At 37.5% G+C, this 11,663-nt stretch overlaps 1 protein-coding gene across 2 annotated transcripts in view; it reads left to right on the forward strand.

Annotated features, from left to right (window-relative positions):
• RASGEF1B (RasGEF domain family member 1B) overlaps window positions 1-6,383 on the forward strand; it is a 39,007-nt gene extending 32,624 nt beyond the window's left edge. For both annotated transcript variants that reach the window (XM_077143036.1, XM_077143035.1), the window contains exons 11-14: window positions 718-813; window positions 1,165-1,288; window positions 2,831-2,903; window positions 5,687-6,383. In XM_077143036.1, coding sequence (XP_076999151.1) covers window positions 718-813; window positions 1,165-1,288; window positions 2,831-2,903; window positions 5,687-5,711 — 318 coding nt within the window. In that variant the 3' untranslated portion in view covers window positions 5,712-6,383. The remainder of the gene's footprint in view (window positions 1-717; window positions 814-1,164; window positions 1,289-2,830; window positions 2,904-5,686) is intronic.
• The last annotated feature ends 5,280 nt before the right edge of the window (window positions 6,384-11,663 follow it).

An 11,663-nucleotide genomic window follows, 5' to 3' on the forward strand; every position in this document is an offset into this window, starting at 1 on the left:
ACACATTTATATTCCTCCTTCACTTGGAGCACATCTCATAGCATATTGTGCAAGATAGTTTTAGGGTGATTTACCACAGAACAGGTGCTAACGTGTTCTGTGATAGGAGCCCCAGGTTTCCTCAATAGGAAGTTTGCTACAACTATTGCCTAAAACTCTACGCTCTCACATTACTCTTGAGCAATGTCCTCAAGAGTAAAATTAATGGTTCATCTCTTTTAAAAAGTTCATCTTTATTGTATAAATCTTAAGGACATAGCAATACAGATTCTAGCAGGGAGATCGGTCATGGATCTTAGAATCTTGGTACTTGCAATGATAGATAGTCTATTACTATTTTGCTGTAACCAAGGGGTTGCGAAATTAAAAATGAGTGGTTTTGGATATTTTTCTTTCATTATAGCTAAAACTTTCAGATTTTATTGCATACTATTGCATTGTGAAAAACAGGAAAAAAATGTGGAAGTGCTAACCCATCCACCTGCCAACCCAGCTGTAACTGATGTGCTTCAGTTTTTAATAGCATCTGCATCTTAAGCAAAATTATTTAAGGAGGGAAAATTGCTGACATGTGAGGGAAATAAAACACCACATCTTAATTTTGTAGACTTTTATTGAATCCATAGTTAATATCGTTTATGTCTTGTATTATTTGAAGAGCAGCTACATGTTTATTTGCCCAAACAAACCAGAATCTTTTTTAAAATTTTTCTCTAGATTGTGATACCATTCTTCAGTCTCTTAATCAAAGATATTTATTTCCTCAATGAGGGCTGTGCCAATCGTCTTCCAAATGGCCATGTCAATTTTGAGGTGAGTGTGATAAGATAGGATGGAAAATTGAAAGTACAGAGAGGGGCAGCTGCTCCAGCACCTCTCCCTGCCAGACTGCAAAAGTGCATTCTGATTCTGGACTTACAGAACCAAGTTTTCTTGCCTGCTACTCTGTAAGACATTAATGATGCCAAATGAAATAGATTAGCTGTACCATTATTACTTGGAGGAACTTAAGTTAATTTTTACTTTATAACCAGAAAATGAAATTTTATTCAATTAAGGGAATCATATAAGATTAGAAAGCAGATGGATGCATGTTAAATTATTTCTTCCAAGCTCACAACTTTTATGACTCCTTCTAAATTCTTTTCTTTAATTCTTTTCCAGAAATTTTGGGAACTGGCCAAACAAGTTAGTGAATTCATGACGTGGAAACAAGTGGAGTGTCCATTTGAGAGGGACCGGAAGATCTTGCAGTATCTGCTCACAGTGCCAGTCTTCAGTGAAGATGGTGAGTCAGCCATTCAGGCAGAAGTGCCCCGAGCACCCCCCAGCCCTATAATTAGGAAGTTGGTCTGTTAATGGTTGGTGTCTGGTTCCTCATACAGTATGAGGTCTGCCCTCTGACCTTTTCCATCAAAAAACTTTTTTATTGCACAGATAACTGTATGATTCATGCACAAAATATATGGCTCAAGTACCTACATAATAATCACCCTTAAACTGGATGATTCTTTATAATATCAAATCTGCAACTCTTTAGGCACAAATGGAAAATTATTTATTTTTAAATAATAAAAATTAATTATTTATTTTATTCTCATTTGTCCTTGCTTCAATGCATAAAAAGGTGTTTCACAGGGTAAGAAAATGGGTAATTGGAGCTGAAGAAATACAGACTGTGCAACAGGACTAGATATAAAAACTCAAAAATGGACAGCACAATAATACCTAATTATGAAGTAATCATGTTAAAACACTGAAAAAAAAAAAAGAAGGTGTTTCATAGTATGTCCATAGTCATCCCATGACTTAGAAAAAAAAGTTTGTTGCTACTCCCTGTTTAAAAAGTAGTAGAAAGTCTTGACCTGTTAAAATATTGGGGAATTTGAGGCAGAAAACGTGATTGAATATATACAGAAAAGAATCGCATGGGGAGAGCATTTGTAAAAGGCTTGGTGATTTATCCTGTTCTTGTTATATTCTGTGACTATTGGAATCTATAGCACTTAGCAATTCCCATGGTAAATTGACAGTGTTCATGATAATGATTGAAGAACATTTTGGACTGTCAGTGAAACATTAAGCATAATGGGCCTTAAATGTGAATGCATGTTAATCTGTTTTAATTATTAGAAAATTAGAACTGTATGCTTGTTTGTTAATTCCATCCTAATCCAAATGTTTGCCCATGAGTTCTGTTTCTTGAACAGAACAAATCGAAGAATTCAGCACAGTTCCCGATTTGATTCTCCATTTATCAGTAAATTTTAGTCCATAATATTCAGGATACCTACCTATTCCAGAGGGTACTTGATTGTTTTTACCTCTGCAACTAGGATTAATGGCATGCTTTTTATTTTTGAGGTGAAGATTCCTTATGATTAAAAAAAGAAAGAGAAGGTGTTGAAAGGATGAAAAATTGGCCCAGAAAACCTAGCTTTTTACCTATAGAGAGTTTTTGAAAACTGGGGTTACCAGAAAAAGATTCCCCCATTTCTTTGTAAAGAACATTAATCTGAGTATATGATAACATGATGTGGCTTGCAGTTGTGGGCCCTTTTTTGTGTGTGTGCCTTATAAATAATCTCTTAGTGAATTAAAGTGCCTTTTTGGCCAAGAAGCCCTTGGGTTTCAGTTGAAATGGCCAGTCAGAGGCAAAATGATATTCTGTGTTCTTAATGAAACTTCGAAGCTTCTCAGCCATAATTTGATATAAAGTGTCTCTTTTGCTATAGGGTTTGGCTCAAGTTGAAGAAGGGGGTGAACGTTGGTGGATAATATATTAGCATAATGCTTCAGTGTTAACTCTCTTGTTTTTGGTTGATTATAGCTCTCTACTTGGCTTCTTATGAGAGTGAAGGACCTGAAAATCATATAGAGAAAGAAAGATGGAAGTCTTTAAGGTGGGTCTCAATGAGCTGCCCTCATCTAAAGGAGATGTTGATCTTACTTAAAGGAAGCCACATGCTTTCTCTATGAGGTCTCTGCCAGTCTGTTCTCAATTCTCTGCACCTCAGCTCCTGTTACCCAGATCCTCATATCTTAGAATCCTCATTGCCACTACTCAGTTTATTGCCTTTCAGTATGTTATACTGGCAGATATGCAGTGATTCTACCATTATTTTATGGAATGAGGAACTAAAATTATCCATGATATGGTAGTAAAAGCATCATCTAGTTCTCCTCATCTAAAAGATTAGAAGTTCAGAACACATTTCTGAATAGTTGTTCTAACTCTAAAATTTTAATTTACTTGAGAGAAAAGAAACCTTAGTAGGAGTTGGCTCGATAAAGTTGAGTGTGTCACTTAGCCATTGACTCTTAGTCCCCTGTTTGGTTTGAGAGGGAGTTAGGACTTTAAACATAATCCAGAGGTGTTTTCAAATTTTCAGGTTTTAACAATCTGTTTAGTATTTTCAAACAAAACTAGAAGAGATAAATTTCTGTTTTGATCACTTAAGACATTTTAAGGGGCCAAAGCAATCCTGGAATATAGTATGTTATAATGAAAATTGTTGTCTTTAGTGTATTTCTACCAAGAAACTCTAGGAACATGTTCCTTTTTGTATCAGAGTTGACAAGTACATGTCTCTTCTTGCTGTTGTGGTCTCAGAATCTTTGGGGAGCCTTCATTATTCTGCCTTTAGGACTAGGTTTCATAAAACAAAATATTCAAGATACACTTGGTTTTGTCTGCTTTTGTTTGTATCAAAGAAAAACTTAAGCCTTCTTCTTTGTACCTGTCATGAGGAAAGTATGAGTATAGGGGCATTAGATTTATTATCCTTAGAACACTCCTGGTGATAGAGAAAGGACTGGAAAAGTTTCATGTATCCCCAGAGGCAAACACAAAGAAGTTAGGGCCAAATGGCGCAGAATCATGGGAATATATTAGCCACACTGGACTGGTACCCAATTCTATTTTCATGAAATTTTGTGCCTACCAGTGGCACATCTAATTTAAACTTTTCATTATTTTATGTTGTTATTAAAGGTTATTTACTGTACTCTTCAATGCCTCAGAGTATAAACCTTGTTGGAAAAAAGATTTGGGAATTACTCCTTTTAGTTATCCTTTTTTGGATGAACTTTTGCCTTTTATGTCTTTCCTCCTTTTAATTCTCCCTTTCTATGGTTTTTAGTGCTCAGTATGGATACTAAGAACAGCTTAGATATTGTTATTTTCTTATAGTTTATTAAAAAGTTGATAAACAGATAAATTGGATATGCATAAATAATACCTGATATCTGCATTACCTGTGGAATCCAAACAGATTAAAATAGCCCAACCTACCTCCAATTCTTTTCCCAGTTGTTCTTTTATGTCATATTTTGACTAGTGGTTAAATTGGAAGGGTTTGTAAATCAGAAGATTGCTAGTAGGAACTAAAGCATGAATTGTTTAACCTCTTCCCACATCTGTACGTTATATAACACAATATTTAATAATATTTAACATTTGATTGATTAAAATGTGGCAAAAGAATTTAGTGAATAATTTAGAAACGTGAGGTGGAAGAAAGAGGATGACTCCACCTGCAGTAGTACAGTGTACTCAAAGTTACATGTTTTTGATGAGAATTCACTGAAGGACTACCAATGGCACAAATAAAATATGTGGTAGCAAAGAAATATGTGTATAGACACAGTGACGATGTATTCTTTGTGTCACAGTCTAGTTTCCATGTTAATTGTCCTTCACGGGCCTTGAGCTCCACCAATTCCTTCCCTTCATATCTGTTTTTATGTCATACACTCTGCCTTTTCTATACCCTTCTTGAGACCCATATCCAATGCCTTCCCCTCCTCGACTCATGTGTCTCCTATAAAAAGTTCCCTCCTCAACTGATGTGGCAGTGTTCTCTCCTGTCACCAGCCATACATTGTTTTGTAGTTCATGTGGTTCTTTCCCTATTGATCTCCAAGCCCTCGAGGACGAGCACAGGTTCCCTGCTCTCCCATGGCTTTTCAGCCTGTGCCCCTGCAGAGTTGTTGAATGATGCTGGGTTACTGCAGGTATAGGCCAAGGCATGGCAACCACACTGAGGATAAAGAATGGAAAATGGGCTATTGGAATTGGCAAAGCCACATATATTGAGTGGATGCTAAGAGTGATGATTCTAGAATGATAGTGCCTACCTGAAAGCTTATACATAAGTTAAAGTTGAAGGCAAGAAGATATTTTTACCTAGACATTTATCCTGATGACCCTTAGAGCCATTCTTTGTACACACTTAGGTTCAGTAATAGGAATGACAAATATATCTCTGAGGGAAGACAGCTTTCTCATCACCTAGTGATAAGTGCTCCCAGTGGTCATGGAATGTATTGTTGAAGATGCTGATATCTACCAAATAAACCCATCTGTGGTTAAGACCAGCATAGAGCTAACAACTTTTTATCATTAATGCTCTTTATTTCTTGCTTTTCTTTTAATATAAAGCCTCTCAAGGCACAGATTTACCTAGACACAACTCTTTTGCCATCTCCATTAATAAATATGTTTTCAGTGACCAGCAATTTTCTTGAAGGACTTCAAAGCTTGTATCTGCTCCTACTCCTACCCCCATTTTTAAGTATGTAAAATCAAGCCTAAAACACGGGACAATTGAAGGCTAATTTCATTGTGATACTAGTTCACTTATTCTGCTGCATTCTTTCTTATAATGTTGTCTTTATTCCTCAGGTCAAGCCTCTTAGGCAGAGTTTAACAGCTGAGATACTGACTGCTGCTGCTGCATCATGCGATGATTGAAGCTGGCCTTTGTTTTCCGGCATATCGAACTAGAAAAAATCATGGGGACCCCCCAGTATCAGCCTGCTCTGGTCAGCAGAGAAAGCAAGCTCACTCAAGAGCAGCTGGGGAACTTATTTTCCGCAGCTGACAGATTGACCAGATTTCATGAGACTGAAATGTTCACTGAAGAGGCTCGAGAAAGAATCCTTTAAAGATCTTGGCTCTGCACATGATTCATCTCCTGGAATTTCCATGTGAATCACAGCTCTGCACCTGGATGGAGCTTTCTTTTGTGTGTGTGTTTTTTTTTATTTGGTTGAACATTTGCTGCTAATGGGACTTGCCCAGCTGAGTGCTGGCGCTTAGGAAGCCCATGTTTCTTTGTTAACTTAAATGAAAAAGGAAGAGGGGGGAGGGGAAAATCCCCTTCATTTAGATCCCCAAACTCAGCTCCATCAGCATTTCCAGAGAGAAGTAAGACTGAATGCTGAAAATGGAGATTATTTCCCTTTAGCGTGTGCTGTGTTGTGAATTCTTCTCCTCCCTCTTCCTACAAGGTTTTGAGTTGGCTGCTGGTTAGCAAACTCATTTTTACCCACGTAAGTTATTTAATATAATAATGAAGCTCAACACTGTGGTAGGAAAATAGCCACTAGGGAAAAAAAAAAGCAGAGTTTGTCATTGGACTGCTTAACGTTCTACAAGGACTTTTTGTTTTCTTTGCCCCTCTGAACTGTTTACAGTTGACCACTGTGTGCAACAGATGTGTTTTTCAGTTTTTTGTTACTTAGTTTTCCATGACACCAATTTTTTTTCTTGTAAATTTAAATTGTCTGGCTTTAAGGGTCTTGGGAAAAACCCACAGTATAATTACATTTGAATTTTCTTTAACAGCCTATTATTTTTCATTACATTTGGGGTCTGTTGGTGACTAAACATGAAAACAAAGAATAAATTGGAAAAGTGACTCACCTCCCAGCAGTGAACAAAACAAATTGAAAAATACCTTGCTGTTAACACAGTGGTTGATCTAATTGTGAAACGGTTCACCTTGTTAAAGATCTAAATAAGTCTGTAGTTGCTCTGCAAACTTAGCCAATATATTTATTTACTCTAAAAGAAACTGTAGAGTAGTAATCTGTGCTGATGAACAACAACAACAAAAAACAACAAAACACCATGTTACAGACACTTGTATTTGAAAACTTCATGACATGGTTTAAAAAAACAGAGCATGTATGCGTGCTGCACATCATCTGAGCAGACTTATGTGTCTCCAAGTTGTCCCTTTACAACCATCAATATATTTTACACTCTGCAGCCAGGAGTTGTGGCGTCTTTATTTTCCTTTATGGATGGAATTGGTGGGGGGCCATGGGGCTGTGGAAGGGGGGCTGAGGGCTTTAATTACAGTAGTTCTCTTTTAAAAGAGATTATGGCTAAAAATGAGTCTGTCCTCGAGGAAGTGTCCAGTAAGAGTGTGTGTGCATTTAGTTTTTAAAATGAACAATAGTAAGTATTTAATAAATGTACTTGCTGGGCACTTACTGAGTTTTTACATAGATTATCTTGTCATTATTCCACTTTTTAGATGTGGAGACAGGCATATAGAGGTTAAATAATATGTCCAAGGTCTCGTATCCAATGAGGGGCCCAAAGATTTGAAGAAGGCTTTCTAATTCCAGAATCCAAACTTCGAACCACTACCTCACTGCTTCTCAAGCTTCATCATGCTTGCACATAACCTTGGGGCCCTGTTTACATGCAGATTTTTTTTTTTAATTGAGAAATCTTTACACACATATAGTCCAAACATGGTATACAACCAATGGCTCACAATATCATCATATGCTTGCATATTCATTACCATGATCATTTTTAGAACATTTGCATCACTACAGAAAAAGAAATAAAAAGGAAAAAGAAAAAAATTCAGACATCCCATACCCTTTACTCCTCCCTCTCATGCCTCACTCATATGGACTAACTATAATGTACAGACTTGAAGAAATGAAGTCGAGCATAGATTATCAGTTTGGGGCTTATTGTAAAGAGTCCTAGATCGTAAATTCTTACGCAGTCCTGTATTCAGGAGTTGTAACTTATTTCTAAATTCTGAGATGCTGAGCTGTTTGTATATAACCTGGCCTTTCCCAGAAAGTTCAGGTATTTATGTGACACCAGAGACTCTGAGTTAGAGCTCTGAAGCTATGAAAATCAGCATTACCCCATATAATAACTTAAAAAAGTTGAAGAAGTGACCAGACATCGAGTAGGGACATGAAAGAAACTGATCTGAATAGGACTAAGGAAAATCAGAATGCAGAATAAAGGTTGATATGGTCCATATTTTAAAACTTCAACTTCTGTGTGAGACCAAAGGGAGAGATGTTTATTTGGTGCAAAATTTATGTTTTGGGTAGCCTATTACCTAATTTAACTTGTAAAATTGTCAGTATGGTCAGTTTAGTTGAATACATAAGTACATGGAATCTTGAATTGGGCACGAGATTTTGTTGGATTGAAAGACAAGCAGATTTTTATTTTGTAGGTGATTTTGTAGGTGATGCTGATATTGCTGGTCCTGGTACTCCAGGCACAGCAAGGCACATCACATCCACCCCCCTTCCCCTTGCACTGCCTTTCCCTGGCCTCTCTACTGCACCACCCAAAGCTGTAATAACAACAACACCCAGGCTGTAACAGCCACCTAGGTCAGGGGTAGGCAAGCTTTAGACCACTGGCCAAATCCAGTCCCCCTCCCCCTCTATGGTAGGGCCCATGAGCAAACAGAGGTTGAAAAAAAATCAAAAGAATAATATTTTATGACGTGAAAATTAGATGAAATCCAAGCTTTAGTGTCCATAAATAAGGCTTCATTGGAACACAGCCACATATTTATCTATGTATTTTCTTACAGCTGCTTCCTGCTACAACAGCAGAATTGGATATTTGCGACCGACACTATGGCCTGCAAAGCCTCAAATATTTGCTGTCTGGTCCTTTACAGAAATTTGCTGACCTCTGAACTAAGTGATTATTTTTAGCATTACAATATTTGTTTATAAAACAACTATAAGGTCTCTATTATGGCATTAGATACCTGAAATGCACTGAAAAATATATATATACTGAAGTGGTGTTTGACCTAAATGTGGTTCTAAGTGTATTTAAACAAAAAGTGTTGACACAGTTATCCCTCTCTTATATAGCCTGTTGCTTTACTGTCCTGTAAGCCAAAAAATTTAAACTGTGTATTAACTTATCCATGCAAATCCTTTACTAGTCTCCTTTTTATACCATTTGCATATTTGGGCTATCTAGCAGGCTTAGAGATGCATTTATATTTATGGGGCTGGATGGGAGCCTTGGAAAATACAAGCACGAACAGCACTAGGCAGTGTCGGCAGATTGTGACTCAGGACGCATTTTGTCCAGGCACGCTGTGCACTCTAAAGCAACAGCCTGGGAGTTGGGGCCAGGAGGGGCCTCAGAACAAGCTGAGTCTAAGTAGGTGAAAGGAGAGTGCACATTTCACTATTTGAAGGATGATAGCTTGCTGTTATTTGAGGACACAGGCCTGAGATCCCCAGGGGTAATCTGCCTTTCATCTAACAAAGACAACGTAGTTGGAAACTGGTTGTCTTGCCTTTGGCTGAAGGGTTTTAGCTTTCTATCTCCACCTTACCTGGCTCTGGCACCTCTCCTCAGTTCCTCCCTCTTATACCTTTCCTTCCAATATTGTTTTACTTTATTCTGTCATTTCTTTTCCTAGCTGTTGCCTGCATACCTCCTGTGTTTGTAATTTCAAGAAAACATAGTCCACCATTGGAAACTGAGTTGCTCAACTATACGAGAATGTCGAGCTGTAAGTTATTCATGTGCTCTACCTTCCACTTGGGTGCTTTTGTTTACCCCAGGTTCTGTCTCAACAAAAGGTGGTACCTGCCTCTGTCCCTAAACTTGTCTCACTGTTCTGATGGAGAATACAGGACTGGGAATACAAAGGAGCGTTAGACTAATTTTCTGTTGGCACCAAGAGTTCAAAGGAATTCCTGAATTCGTTTCCTTAAAAAAAAAATATGGTTAGTGACCTAGAGACTACTCACTAAACATACAGAACTTGAAGATACCTTGATGGTGACTCTGTTAGCTTTATCCTTAAGTAACTTTAAAAGAAAAGACTTTTGTCAGACTTGGGCTTTTAGAGTTTTAATAGAAAATTGGGGCACCTCTTGGATAGTATCAGCCAAAGATTTTCCTGGGCTTGACTTACCTGATAATCATCTTAGTTCTCTGCTACATGTAATCAAGAACACTCTAATCAATATAACAAAGATAATGGGGTTTCAGGTTTGTGCATCTAAATCTTATACAGGTTAGGGACCTGTCATTCAAAATAGCAAACAATGCTGGATTCTTGCAAACTATTCTGCTGTCTTAATTCTGCACTTGAGAATCAATGTCTGTTAAATGATACATTTTTTACTTAATACAATGTGGGATTTCCCAGGTAGCCAATTCCCCTTCGTGCTAACAGCCCTCAGAAAGTTTAAATTCTGCACGCCTAAAACCCTGCTTTTCTTCTCTAATATTCTAATAAGAGATTAAACATCCAACTAAGTACAATCACAGTGTGGACAATATGAGGCGGCTGTCTTAGAATATTAACTGTTAATATAGGGAAGTATGAAGACACACATTATCCAACATTTTGGAATTTCTATGTAATAACTCATGGATCACAATTTAGGGAATTAAGAAGGAAAAACAGAACTCATATTTCTTAGAACAAAGAAAATTATGCCCTCCTGAATGGGTGCATGAAATGAAGTTTGCTTTCTCTTTCCCTTGTCCCTGTGCTGCTGGGAGAAAATGGAAACTTAGTGTGAAATCATTTTTCTGTGGATGAATCACGTGGGAAAGTAAGTTTAGCATAATGTGTTGTCAACTTGGTTGAGACACGGCAGTTGGAGGAACGTGGGTGGGCATTGCTAAAATTTTCGACAGGTGAGCTGTGGTGGGGAGTTAATATGTTTTTTTATTTCAGCAACTATATGTTGAACATATGAGCAAGCCAGTTATTTGCATAGTTATCAGTGGGGATTCATAGGTTTTCACTTTAATTGGTTGAGTAAATCTTAAATGTACTCCTATGGCATAAGGATTTTGGAAATGAGGACAATTTAGGTGATTCTGACCCATGCCATGAGTGGCACTATTCATGAGTTGCTTTAAAAACTAATATTATTAATTCAATTGTTAACACTCCCCTGTGTTTATTAATTAGTACCTATAATCATAAAAACAAATCCATCTTTAATAATATGAAAATCTATTGTTAACAAAATACTGGGGCCAACATTATAAAGGGTTCAGGGATAAATTTGAAACACACTCTGAGAGCAGTAGACGAACGGTGGAACTAAGTGCTAAACCTCACTCTCCCGAGATTTCTGGGACTTTGGGAAGTTGCCCTCCCCTTCTGAACCTCAGTATCCTCATCTGCAATGAATGAGCCTAGACTAATAGGGGTCAAGTGGCCTTTCCAGATCCAGTAGTCTCTGGTTTGGAAAGCATTTATTCAGCTTGCTGGGCTGAAAGAATTAGCAAGTAAATACAGCATCCTGAACTTGGCCTCCAACCTTCTCTTCCTCCTGCCTTGGCTCCTTTGTGTTTTGTTTAATCGTGTTTGAAGAAGGAAGAGATAAGAGGCTAATTGTTACTTTATCGCAGACAAAGGAGTGATAAAGTCTCAACTCCAGTTGTGTGTCACACAAGAGGATTGGGGTCTTTGTTGTAGGCAGTAGATAAAGAAAGTAGAGTTTCTAAAGACAACGAAAATAGCTTTGTTGTGTAGAATACATCTTTGCTATAGCAGCTGTTGAAATTGTTTATAAAGATAAAATCATATATAAAGAGCCTG

This window comes from Tamandua tetradactyla, chromosome 24 (genome assembly GCF_023851605.1).
Source record: "Tamandua tetradactyla isolate mTamTet1 chromosome 24, mTamTet1.pri, whole genome shotgun sequence".
Taxonomy (NCBI): Eukaryota; Metazoa; Chordata; class Mammalia; order Pilosa; family Myrmecophagidae; genus Tamandua; species Tamandua tetradactyla.